We start from the raw sequence: 13,750 nt of genomic DNA, 5'->3' as shown, positions 1-13,750 counted from the left end.
ATCGCTAATTGGTAATACAAGAAAATTAATATTAACATTTAAAAAATAGGTATTTAAATTGAATTCTGGTTGTCTTGACTTGGAGGGAAATTATTTTAAGTCATTTTACTGACTTAACTTGCAGATCATCATGATTTAAGTAAAAAATTAAATAACGTTATGTTGATTTAAGTCTTTACAAAAATGACTTGACTTGAAAGAAAATGACTTAAGTCAAAGACTTAGAACTTTAGTCATTTGAACTTTATATTGAAATTGACTTAAGACTAAAATCATTTTGATTTTAGAAATGACTTAAGAGTTCATTTCTAAAAATATGTTACTTATAATATATGATTGCGAGTGATGACTTTCTTTAATAATGACTTTCAATTAATATGTTATAGATGCGTTAATAGTGGGAAATCTTATGGCAATGTTTATAAGAATAATGGAAGCTTCAGATAATTTGGAACAAGGAGCTAGAAACTTCTGCGCTTCCTGGGATTCGTGGCTTTTTTATACATGTAAGTTATAAAATACACTCACCGGCAAAAAAAACCGGCCACTACTAGTCCCAATTTCAAAGTTGGTTTGGAATAACCACTCATTAGATTTTGATGATTTTTTAAATTGTAAATTAATTCCTTCTTAACGGATGCTTCGTCAGAAATTTTTATTCCCAATTTATTTTGAGCATATACAGGGCACAATAATAAGTCGAAGTTTTTTACCCGAACTTTGTAACACCTTGTAGGGTGCAGCAGCTGTAGTAGCTATTGCTAAATCAAATCACATTGTAGCCTTATCTTCTGTGAGCATTTTGTTTTTTTAATCACGACATTATCTCTGTTTGTATTGGAACTACGCTGCTTTAAAACAAACGCCTCGAAAAAAGAGTTAGTCCATTACTCAATATCCCAATTCACATGTAAACATGCAAACTGAAGACGTGCTCAACGATGTCTTGGAAGTAGTTGAGGTCCTGTGGCAGGCTTCCTTGCAAACAAGCTGTTTTCTTTGAGTCTTCGTCGGATTGTTCTCTCACTGACTTGAGTTCTACGCACGGCTTGTAGCAGATGTTGATTCTGAAACGCTGTAATTCTACGATTTTGTAAAGTATTCAGGATAATAAAGCGGTCCTCACTCGCCTGGTGAAATTTCCCGTTTCCATATACCGATTCCAGGCATCCTGGACTGTTGTTCGAGGTATACCCAGGGTATCGGACATATAACGTTTGACTTCGGCCATCCTCAATTAAAGCCACAATACGAGCAACATCCGTCACAGATAATGGCATTTTTGAATTTCGTTGTCATATTGCAAATATTCATAAATCCCTTTTCGTCTATGTCACCTTGATTATTTATAGATAAAACTTTCTACCTACGAAGCATTTTTCCGAGACGTTCGTTTTAAAGCAGCGTATCTGCAATAAAAACAAAGATAATGTCGTGATTAAAAAAACAAAATGCTCACAAAAGATGAGGCTACAATGTGATTTGATTTAGCAATAGCTACTACAGCTGCTATTTACAAAGTTCGGGCAAAAAACTTCGTCTTATTGTTGTGCCCTGTATATGCTCAAAATAAATTCGGAATAGAAATTTCTGACGTAGAAGACGTCAGAAATTTCTGACGTTAAGAAGGAATTAATTTACAATTTAAAAAAAAATCATCAAAATCTAATGAATGGTTCGCGAGAAATCCAACTTTGAAATTGGGACTAGTTTTTAGTGGCCGTTTTTTTTGCCGGTGGGTTTATATAGATTATTTAAAAAATTATACAATGCGTTTTAGTATTTTTATTAGAAGCTATATTAAGGATTATAAGTTTTGGATTGAACGAATACATTTCATCTGGATGGAATACTTTTGATTTGTCAGTAACTCTACTAGCTATTTGGGGAGCTGTGTTATTACTAATGTCTCCTAAATTTACCGTTGTCGTAATTCTTAGACCGCTGAGGTAATATGTGTTTAGAACAGACATTTATCAGGTATTTTACAAACTTAAAAATTACAGGATCCTTCGTTTATTTAAGATTAAAAAACGATATAGAGATATTTTTGGTACACTAGTACTATTATCACCGCTTATGTGGTCTACCGCTATAGTTATGATGGTTATGTACTACTTCTTTGCAATCCTTGGAATGGAATTGTTTTCTGAATTTAACCTGAGAAACTGTTGCGAGTGAGTATCAGTCTCTTTATTAATATGGAATTGTTTTCTGAATTTAACCTGAGAAACTGTTGCGAGTGAGTATCAGTCTCTTTATTAATATTTATCACAGCTCATTGATATACAGGGTGTCTCAGGCTGAGCGTACATTAGAAGTTTCTAGAGAACTACAATATCTAGATCAGAGATTTTTTGCACATCATTGTTTTACAGCGTGATCTATTCTTTAAAAATATTTTCGATATGGCGGCACTTCCGGAAATAACGGAAGTTGACAGCAATTTTCTTTTTTTAAATGGGTGCCCCCGTTTTTTATTACATAATTTAGTTCTCTGTAAAATTTTATGAATTTTGATATTAAACACTCTATACCTAACATTAACTGTTTTTTGGGAAAAAAATATTTAAAATTTTTGGACGAAAAAAACCGCCGCAAAAAAATGTGTATAGCCTAAACGTCAAATTTAGTGATTACTATAGCCACTGTGGCTATCTATTTCAAAAATTAAATTGTTCGAATGTCATATAATAATGGCGGTAGCTGTCATGGAATTGAGCTATTAAAAATTATTATAAATCAGTTTTTTCAAATGGAAACCTCCTTTTTTATTTCTTTAGTAAAAAGATTTTTCAATTCGTTACTTTTTCATTATACATGTTCATATAAAAAAGAAGAATGAAATTATTGGGCAAACCCACAGCAGAGTAAGATTAGCCATGAAACATGGCTAAAATACGACTATGAATACGACATGTTTCATGGCTAATCTTACTGTAGGTTTGGCCAATAATTTCATTCTTCTTTTTTATTATAGTCCCCACGATAACATCTTTTGTTCATGTTCATATATCTAAAATAAATCGTTTTTAAGTTATTTAAGATTTAATTTTAAAACCTTAGTTTACAACGTATATTTTTCTTGATTTTATCTAGCTTCCTTTGACATTAAGTGTCAAACAATCAGACAATTTATTTCCGCCTCTCAGAATACTAATTACTTGAACTAAATATTATAAATACTGCCTGCTAAAGAGTTTAAAAAGTGTATTTATAAAAATATCTCTAATTTCATTATCACTCATTTCCATGACAGCTGCGGCCATTATTATATGACATTAGAACAATTTAATTTTTGAAATAGGTAGCCACATGTCTTCTCTTTACGTCACAGTGGCTATGATAATCACTAAATTTTGACGTTTAGGTTATACACATTTTTTTGACAGGCAGTTTTTTTCGTCCAAATTGTTTTTTCTCAAAAAACGGTTAATATATACTTTCACAGATCTCACGTACAGAGAACAGTACTTTATTTTGCACCTAAATTGTTTAATGTAATTCCATATAACATACGTATAATTAACCAGCAGAAAAAATTTAAGATTCTTTCAAAAAAATACATAACTGATAATAAAAATGCGGTTAAAATACACAAAATACTTGCATTGAACTAAAAATAAGTTTTAAAATTCATGTAACATAATATATACATAAAATGTACATCCCGCTGACCTCTCTCATCCCCGCCAATTGCCGCTCATTATTTGGGACACTTGTGCTTGTTTTATGTTTGTTTTAGTGCAGGAAATTTATGCACACTGGGTTTTTGAGTTTTTTTTGTTTCGATTGTTGTAGTTTCAGTTTGCGTATTTATTGTTTTTTTCTTTCTGTTGCACCTATGATTCATTTCTTTCATATAGTTATTAGTTATTTGTTAGAGTGTCTAGCACACACAGCAATTGAATTTGCTAGGTGCTATGAAACTATAAATATGAAACTATAAATGTAAATGTAATGTAACACTGTATTTTATCACAAAAAATGAAGGATACATGTCTCAAATACATGTCTCATAATAAATTAATAAAATAAACAAGTTAGCAGCGTAATTAATAAAATTTATTAACTGCTGCAACGATTTTAATTAATATTAGTTTGATAAAATATTAATTGGTAGTACTAGAATATTAACATTTATTATAATTTAAAATTTATTTGCATTTATATATAAACGGCTAATACACTATTTATAAAAGTAAAATTAAAATGCCTGAGAAGTATTACGATTTATTGGGAGACAAATTTATTCAGATTTGTGTTATAAACTAATAATTAAAAATAAACTATGTAATTAAAAATGGGAGCACCCATTTAGAATAAGAAAGTTGCTGTCGACTTCCGGCATTTCCGCAAGTGCCGCCATATTGAAAATATTTTTCATCGATAGATCTCGTTGTGAAACAATGATGTGCAAAAAATCTCCGTTCTAGGTATTGTAGTTCTCTAGAAACTTCTAATGCACGCTCAGCCTGGGACACCCGTATATTTACTGAAAAAGAAATAACAGTAAGATTGTAATCACTTTATTTCCCAATAAATATATGTACATATAGGATAATTTAAATATTTTTTTCATCAACTTAACCTATTTTTAAGTGCGTTTAACTGCATTTTTAGGGTTCCGTAACCAAAGTGTAAAAACGGGAGCCTTATTACTAAGACTTCGCTGTCCATCCGTCTATCTTATTGTTGCGGACCCGTGTGAACTCGACCTAACCTAACTATATGTCCCGCCCTCAGATGTCCTTAACATCGCATTAAAGAATAGACACCGTAATGATTCATTCGTTCGAGAAGAATCGAGTCCCACTGGAATGGACTAGTACATACGAGAACATTCGAAAACCTTCTCTACGCACCTAACGATCTATGGACTATTCTAGAGTTCTTTACCTGTCGGTATAAAAGCCGGCGGCTGTGGCCTACAGGGGGCAGTTATAAATATACCAGTGCAGTTGACGCGCGAAAATTCAAAATAAATTCTTAGTTATAAATCGTTTGTAAATAGTTCTATAAGTCTGTTATCGTTATTGTTTTTGTTAATTAGTGTTAAATAAATAGTGTTTAAATAAATTGTGACTTTCTATCCACACGGAACCGACGAAAAACGTAACAATTGGTGTCAAGTGTGGCGTGTGTGATAGACTAGGAAAATAAAAGAGAGACAATGGCTCCGAAAAATTGTTGAAAGACTTGAAAGTGTCGGAATTAAAATGCGTACTGGAAGAGAGGGAATGCGAAACAGATGGAAAGAAAAGCATTTTACAAGCCAGACTGAGAGACGTTTTGATTGAGGAAGGTGAGGATCCTGACACATTTTGCTTTGAGCTGGAAGGTGACCTTGACTCGTCCTTACAAAAATTAGACGACAACTTGAACAATTTGAATAGTAAAATAACTGACTTGGAAGTTAATTTAGAAGATAAGATCGCAGAAAATTCTAAAGACATACAGGCCAGCTTCAATAATAAAATATTGAATTTAGAACAAAGTTTATACAACAAGATAACAGAAAACTCCAGGGAATTAGAAGAAAAGATAATAGATACACAAGACAAAATAGCACAGATTGAGGACGATGTTAACAGAAAAATCGAAATTTTAAAAGAAGAAATAGCGAAGTGAAAATCACCAATATGTTAAGAAACATCGGAGGGACCGAAACTAGTCGGAAATAGGTATGCCTCAAAATCAGTTATGAAACCTCCACAGTTTGACGGGAAAACCGCTTGGGCCAATTATTTTTGCCAGTTTGAGGCCGCTGCGAGAGCGAACGGATGGACAATCGCTGAAAAGGCTACCGCTTTGACTGTCGCACTGCGAGGAGATGCGACTGATATCCTGCAGACACTGTCACCATCGGAACAGGGAGATTATCAGCAATTGGTACGACATTTAGAAATGAGGTACGGCCAAGCTCATTTGGAACATGTCTATCATTCACAGCTAAAAAATCGCATTCAAAAGTCAAATGAGTCTCTGCAGGAGTTTGAAGCCGACGTAGCCCGCCTGGTTCGCCTTGCGTATCCTGCTACGCCCGAGAATGTTATGGAGCGGTTGGCAGTACAGACATTCTCCGATGGCTTACGTGACAGGGAGACAAGGCAAGCGCTTCTTCTAGCCCACCCAACGCGCTTGGTGGATGCTTTAGCACGTGCCCTAGAATTTGAGGCCGCGAAACAGTTCTCGGTCTCTAGTGAGAGTACGGGCGGTCAACCAATGTTCCGACAAATCCGTGGAAAGCATTGTACGGAAAGTCATGGAGGAGTACATGGGCAAGAAAGGACCGACTTGTTGCTGGAATTGCGGCCAGGCAGGACACGTAAGAAGTCACTGTCAAGAAAAAGACGTGGACTCGGTTTCGCCAAGTGTCGAATCAAAGGGACACATATGGAGCAGTACCCAACAGGTTCCAACGAAAACTGTTCAAGTCGCATCGCTACAACACAAGTTCAACAGCATTTTTGTGGCTAGTTTCGTGGATGGAGAGTTACGGACCATGCTGTTGGATACGGGTGCGACCAAAACGATCATCAGGCCGGATATCCTTAAAACATCAAAAAGGATTAAAACAACACAATGGCGACTACGTACAGCTACAGGAAGCTGCGCTCTCATCCATGGAGAGGTAGATCTTAATTTTGTTATCGGAAGCACCTGTTTTAATCATCGAGTGTTAGTAGCAGACATCGAAGATGAACTTATTCTCGGAATGGACATCGTGACCACTAGAGGTTTTGAACTAAACCTCAAACAAGAAATTTTGAAAATAAATGAAGAAGAAGTGGTTCTACATCGAAAATGTGAGGAGACGCTTCGCGTGGTAGTAGCAGAAGATGTTTCGATCCCTGAGCGCTGTGAGATATTTTTGGATGGTCGCCTGGAAGGTAAAACGAATAATGGGAGTATTATTCTGTTGGAGCCAAGGAACCATGACAGCGAAATAGGACGAGGGGTCGCTGTTGGAAAACCCCTGCTACGAGCGAAGAAGTCTGTACCGGTAAGAGTAATGAACACGAATTATCATTCTGTATCCTTGAAGAAGGGAACCCTGTTAGGGTACTGTTGTTCGGCCTCCTCAGTCATTCGAAGCGTGGAAGCCTCCAAAGTTTCGATTTCAAAAATTCCGGACAAAATGGTTAAGGAGTTAGTAAACGTTAAGGGATTATTTCCCGAAGATAGTAGAAAATTGAGAAACCTGATAATCAAGTATCAAGATGTGTTTGATAAAGGAGAAGCAGGACATAGAGGTCGTACCAATTTAGTACAACATAAAATTGACACCGGAGATGCACGACCAATCAAACAAAATCCGAGTAGACTGCCGCTCGCCAAACGTGAAGAAGCTGACAAAATCCTTCGAGAAATGAAAGAAGAGGGTGTCATCGAACCATCTAACAGCCCGTGGACATCGCCGGTAGTACTAGTAAAGAAGAAAGACGGTACCACCAGGTTCTGTGTTGATTATCGGCAACTTAATAATGTTACCAAGAAGGATAGCTATCCCCTGCCGAGGATAGACGATACTCTAGACACGCTGGCGGGGTCAACGATATTCTCTACGTTAGATCTGAAGAGTGGATATTGGCAAGTCGACATGGCGCCGAAAGACAGAGAGAAGACAGCGTTCTCGGTGGGCTCCGGCCTGTGGCAATTTACCGTCATGCTTTTTGGATTGTGCAACGCGCCAGCTACCTTTGAGAGACTAATGGAGTCTGTGTTAAAGGGACTATCCTGGACTACCTGTTTAGTGTACCTGGATGACATAGTGGTTGGGAAATCCTTTGACGATCATCTGAAGAATTTGGAAGAAGTTTTCAAGCGACTAGGGAGCTCTAGTTTGAAATTTAGCCCCAAGAAATGTCATCTCTGTCAAGAAAAGGTACACTACTTGGGCCATGTAGTCTCCTCCCAAGGAGTTGCGGTAGATCCACAGAAGACCAAGACAGTGGAAGAGTGGCCGATACCTAAAGATAAACATGAACTACGAAGCTTTTTGGGACTATGCACATACTATCGCCGCTATGTACAGGGTTTCGCCACCATCGCAAAACTCTTGGGACTCTGATTGAAGAAGGCCCTGACTAGTGCGCCCATACTTAGCTACCCTCTTGGCAACGGAAACTTTATACTGGATACCGACGCTAGCAATGTTGCGTTAGGCGCTGTTCTGTCTCAGATCCAGGATGGTCAAGAAAAAGTCATTGGTTATTTTAGTAAGACCTTGTCAAAACCGGAAAGGAACTACTGTGTAACCAGACGAGAATTACTAGCAGTAGTTAAAGCAGTGGAACACTTCTACAAGTATCTCTATGGAAGAAAGTTGTTGTTAAGAACAGACCATGCTGCTTTGAAATGGCTGTTGCAGTTTAAGAATCCTGAAGGGCAGGTAGCTAGATGGATTGAACGATTACAAGAATTTGACTTCGACACAGAACATCGAGCTGGGACAATCCATCGAAATGCCGACGCGCTTTCCAGAAGACCTTGCCCTAAGGACTGTAAGCATTGTTCCCGAGCAGAAGAGAAAGAAGTGAAACTCCTAAGAATAACTGTGGTTAATGATAGTTGGCAACCCGAAGATCTTGCAAATGACCAAACCAGTGACCCAGAATTAGGTTTAGTAATTAACTGGAAAAACACAGGCCAAAGACCAACGTGGGAAGAAGTTTGCAGATATTCGCCGAACGTAAAGTCGTACTGGGCCCAGTGGAATTCCTTGGTAATAGATAACGGACTACTTCGCCGTGTGATCGAGAGACCGGAGGGACAAGAAAAGAGAAGGCAGATTGCCATTCCAAAGAAGAGGGTCCCAGAAGTCTTGGAGGAAGTTCACAATGGAACCAGCGGAGGACATCTTGGTGTTACCAAGACACTTGGCAAGCTGCGTGAACGGTTCTATTGGGTGAACTGCAAAGAAGATGTGAGGGCCTGGTGTAAGAAATGTGACATTTGCGCAGCCATTAATGGGCCACAAAAGCGTGGTAAAGCCCCTATGCGCCAGTACAATGTTGGTAGTCCCTTCGAACGAATAGCGATCGACGTGGCTGGTCCTTTCCCGGAGACGAACGATGGCAACAAATACATTGTGGTAGTAATGGATTACTTCAGCAAATGGGTCGAGGCCTACGCGTTGCCAAATCAAGAAGCGTCCACGATTGCTGATGCCCTTGTTAAAGAATGGATCTGCAGGTTTGGTGTTCCCATGGAGCTTCATTCAGATCAGGGAAGAAACTTTGAGTCCAATCTGTTCCAAGGCGTCTGTGAAGTCCTGAACATCCGCAAGACCAGGACGACTGCTCTACATCCACAATCCGATGGGATGGTTGAACGCATGAACAGAACTATCAACCGTTATCTGGCCAAAGTAGTCTCTGACCACCAAAGAGACTGGGACAAATTTCTTCACCTGTTCCTGTTGGCCTACCGTTCATCCGTCCAAGAATCTACAGGGCAAACTCCAGCCAGCATCGTTATGGGACGGGAAGTGCGCCTACCCTGTGATCTGAAATTTGGTTGCCGACCGGGAGAAGAAGTCGCCGGAGAAGATTATGTCCACACACTACGTCAAAGGATGGACGACATTCATCAGAGAGTCCGCCTAAATATTCAAAGTGCTAGTGACCGAATGAAGGAACACTACGACATTCAAGCTGAGCATGGAGGATACCAACCAGGGAAGTTGGTGTGGCTATATAACCCGCAGAGACGTCGTGGGTTATCTCCGAAGCTACAATCCTCGTGGGAAGGGCCATACGAAGTCATGGATAGAATTAATGACGTCGTATACCGTATCAGAAAATTGCCAAAAGGAAAACCGAGGGTAGTCCATTTCAACCGTTTGAGCCCCTACCAAGGCGAAATAGAAGATCGTGCTGGGACCGTGAGAACCTGCAGCTTTGATCCCCCTGATTCGGAGATGTCCTTTGACGATTTCATGGCCCGATACAACAGCAGTGAGAAGGCTCGCTATGGTGTAACCAAAGAAGATCAACGAGACCTCTTTTCCGTGCCTCCTGATTATTCGCTCGCTCATTGTGTGGCTCGAGATTTGCGGATGTCCAGAGGAATCGCTGCGACGTTCAATGAGAAGTTTGGGCGTGTCGGAGAACTACGCCGACAGGATCCAGAGGTTGGAAGCGTCTTGAGGCTAACCGACAATGCACATGGTCAAGCAAGACACATCTTCTACCTGGTCACCAAGGAATGGTCCCCGAGTAAGCCGACTTATCTCAATCTATGGAAGACTCTGATTGAACTGAAAGAAGCCCTGCTAAACAACAACATTGCACGATTAGCCATTCCGAAGCTGGCGTGTGGACTCGATGGTTTGAGTTGGCGTACAATCCGGAACATGATTGAAGTCTTGTTCAGGTTTACGGGAATCGAGATCCTCGTTTGCTGCTACAACCCAAAGCTGAGATCGGGAGAGAAAACTGTAGACTGCTATTTCTACAAGAATTCGCAATGTACCAGGGGCCAGCTTTGCAAATACCTTCATTCACCGTGTACATCTCGGGACGAGCATGTGCCTAAGAAGGGGACAGTGTTGCCGAGAACCGACGAAAAACGTAACATTATGAACCGTTATAGCTAGACAGTTGAAATTTTTACAGATAATGTATCTACATATGATGCCGCTATTAGAACAAATACTTACGTTATCTTATCGTAACATTATCTTTTAAGTAAGAATTTTACATAGAACCTTTCAAGTCCTCGGTGGTCGCGTGGTTAAAGCGTTAGAACTTTACGCTGCTATGACGTTGGAGCCGTAGTAAGGCAGATTCGAATCCTAGTCAAGGCGACTTTTTTTTAATCGTTTATTTTTAATTTTTACATATTTATTTTTACTTTTTACATATTTATTATTGATTAATACAATTTTTAGTAACGTGTTTCTTCATTTTTTTTTAATTACTTATACGCGCATTCAAAATTTCAGCTAAATCGGAAAAAAAGTTTATAATAATATAGTGTCTAATGTTGTATAGATAATGAATGGTACGGAATCCTTCGTGCGCGAGTCCGACTCGCACTTGACCAATTTTTTTTGTTTCATTTTGATTATTTCATTGAATTCGTTAGCAAGGAATTTATGTTTTATATATTTTCAGAAATTCAACTGTAGAAGATTTTTACAAATACAGTTCAAACTCCAGTACGTCGGGTATAGGATACTACTATCTCAATAATTTCTCCAACCTTGTTATATCAGGAGTAACACTATTTGAATTAACTGTTGTAAATAATTGGTTTATAATTATGGATGCCTATGCCACTTTTGCTGCCTCTTATTCAAGATTATTCTTTATGACATTTTATCTATTTACAATGGTTGTTTTAACTATTGTCGTTGCATCAGTGTTAGAAGCTTTTAGATTCAGAATACAGTACAAGAAGCAGACATCTAAACGAGACGGTAGGTTTTTTAATTTAACTAACTTATATTTTGATCACATTAAACTAATAGACAGGGTGGTCGGAATTGTATTCGGGAAACTTCGGCAGCATATTCTACCGATAAAAATAGGTGAAAAAGTTCGTATAAATGTATGTCCTAAAATGTTTCGTTTCCGAGATACAGGGTGAAATATATTTTTTTCCGTAGCAACTGTTAAAATTGCCTTATCAATCAAAATTAGTAGATAAAATAGTACTTTAACCGCAAGGGTAGATTAAATGATACTTTAACAGCGAGGATAGGTTAAAAACTTTATTTCTTTTGGCACGTTTTTTAATTGCTTCCATTTTTGAAAAATTTTCTATTCCTTTTCTTAAGTTATTCGGGATTTAAATGGAAGTAGTTTGGATATAGCGTTTATCGCCCCAGCCTGAATATCTGTTGGTAATTTAGTTATTTCGTTTTGAGCCATTTCTGGCTCCAATTCAATCAGCCATCGACACGAAAGACAATTAAAAAGTATTGACTCAAAACTGACAACTAAAGAGATAGCTTTATTTGCCGGTCAAATTACATAGAAACCAACGCAAACCCGGCACTCTATTCGTAATAAATTCCTTGAAATAATAATTTCTGAATATTTTTTAAAACGTAACTCGCTATGGAAAAAAAATATTGTTTTATACACGACGATAAAATTGCATTATCGTCTCCCGAAATTAATTCACTCGCGATTAAAAATTCAAACCACGCAGTTTCTCGATGACCAGATCAATATATTGCACCACGCACGTTACGTCGCGAACTCTGTTTAATATTTTTTTTGTTTTAGAGGAACTCATGCTTCATGAAGAAGTCATTGTCGATTGGAACTCTATAGAGAGACTAATTTCAGATCCTAAATTATTAGAATCTCTACAAATGGACTTTGCTGTTGGGGTATGTATTTTTCAGCAGTGAAGTGTAAACTTAAATATGTAATACATATATTATTATTTATGAAAAATCAAAAATTTCAGGGTGTTACATGTTACATTGGACGACGAGCTCGTACTAGAGATGTTCTGCAACGTCACATGTACATATCAGAAATAAGACAGTGGTTAGACGAGGCGGAAAACGAAGAACGTCAAGATATTAATCATATAATTGAGGAGTCACAAATAAATGCTAGGTTAATAAATGCTTAGAGCATTACTATGAATACTTACTAATAAAATAGGTATCAAGTTAGCAGTTATTATAAATATAAATATAAAACTATAGATTGATTTCTGATGACGGTAAAAAACATTTCCTCTCTTTGAAAAATACGTAGACACGTACCATATTGAGAAAAGTTTCGTGATATAAACTATATTGGTATTGAGGGCATTTCTATTTCTATTTGAGTGAATTCCCAATAAAAATAAAATTTTAATTATGATAATAGTAAAGAAAGTCAATGCTTGATAGAATTATATGTATTGGCCTGTGCTATTGTTGTGTGTGTATCAGATATCAAGCAATATATTTTTTCTTTTAGGATCGTTTAGTGATATACGGATATTTCATCAACATTTCTCTGAAATGCTGCTTCTTCACATATGACACCAGCCTTAGATATATCGAAGTAAACTTTTTAGAAAAATGCTGTATACATTAATAGAAAATATAAAGTAGGAATTTAGGGACCTAATGTATCATTAATACCTATTAATGGTGTTAAGTTAGTGAAGGCCAGTATAGTATTAAGTTGATATCGGCATGTATAACTGACCAAAGAAAAATACCTTAAATATATGGCAGAATCAAGTCAAATCTAAAGACATTTCTAGACCGTAGTTATATTTTCTTTGTAGAAGCATATACCGGGTGCGTCCCAAAAGTGGCTCACCTCGATAACTTTTTTATTTTTTCAGATGAAATAACGAGATTTGGTAGTTAGTATATGACATAAATTAGGAATGACTGACATATTCAACTGTTTTCAGTCACTTCCGGTTTCACCGGAAATGACTACAACTTTTGATTTTTAAATGACTTTCTCGGTATTTTTTTACTTTATTCGATAGAAAATGACGCTCTGAATAGAATGACATATCATATGTCAACTTTTGACATTTTCGCATATGGTTTATTTGAAATTGTAACATGCGGTTCATAACGACAATTTGACTCGAAATACCAAGTGTGCGGTATCAAATTATTCATAAAGAAATGCTTTTTCCAAATATGCTAATGAGCCACCCTCGTTCCCTTTGAAAAAATTGAGATATGATTAAAAATACAATTTGAGTATCTTTTAACCGGCCAGGGCAACTAAAAACATTAGACGATCAAATATATTTTTCCAGGGCT

At 37.2% G+C, this 13,750-nt stretch overlaps 1 protein-coding gene across 3 annotated transcripts in view; it reads left to right on the top strand.

Annotated features, from left to right (window-relative positions):
• LOC115883096 (two pore calcium channel protein 1-like) overlaps window positions 1–13,341 on the top strand; it is a 31,247-nt gene extending 17,906 nt beyond the window's left edge. Inside the window, exons 10-17 of one of the 3 annotated variants that reach the window (XM_030901377.1) lie at window positions 387–506; window positions 1,781–1,949; window positions 2,007–2,136; window positions 2,202–2,242; window positions 11,124–11,428; window positions 12,243–12,349; window positions 12,430–12,632; window positions 12,936–13,341. In XM_030901377.1, coding sequence (XP_030757237.1) covers window positions 387–506; window positions 1,781–1,949; window positions 2,007–2,136; window positions 2,202–2,242; window positions 11,124–11,428; window positions 12,243–12,349; window positions 12,430–12,600 — 1,043 coding nt within the window. In that variant the 3' untranslated portion in view covers window positions 12,601–12,632; window positions 12,936–13,341. Of the gene's footprint in view, window positions 1–386; window positions 507–1,780; window positions 1,950–2,006; window positions 2,178–2,201; window positions 2,243–11,123; window positions 11,429–12,242; window positions 12,350–12,429; window positions 12,633–12,935 lie in introns of all 3 variants that reach the window. The other 2 variants (XM_030901378.1, XM_030901376.1) reach the window with 2 other exon arrangements.
• Window positions 13,342–13,750: the final 409 nt, after the last annotated feature.

This window comes from Sitophilus oryzae, unplaced genomic scaffold (assembly GCF_002938485.1).
Source record: "Sitophilus oryzae breed Bouriz unplaced genomic scaffold, Soryzae_2.0 scaffold_1809_pilon_pilon, whole genome shotgun sequence".
Taxonomy (NCBI): domain Eukaryota; kingdom Metazoa; phylum Arthropoda; class Insecta; order Coleoptera; family Curculionidae; genus Sitophilus; species Sitophilus oryzae.
Note: the sequence above shows the minus strand (reverse complement) of the source record. Positions and strands in the feature narration are given on the sequence as shown.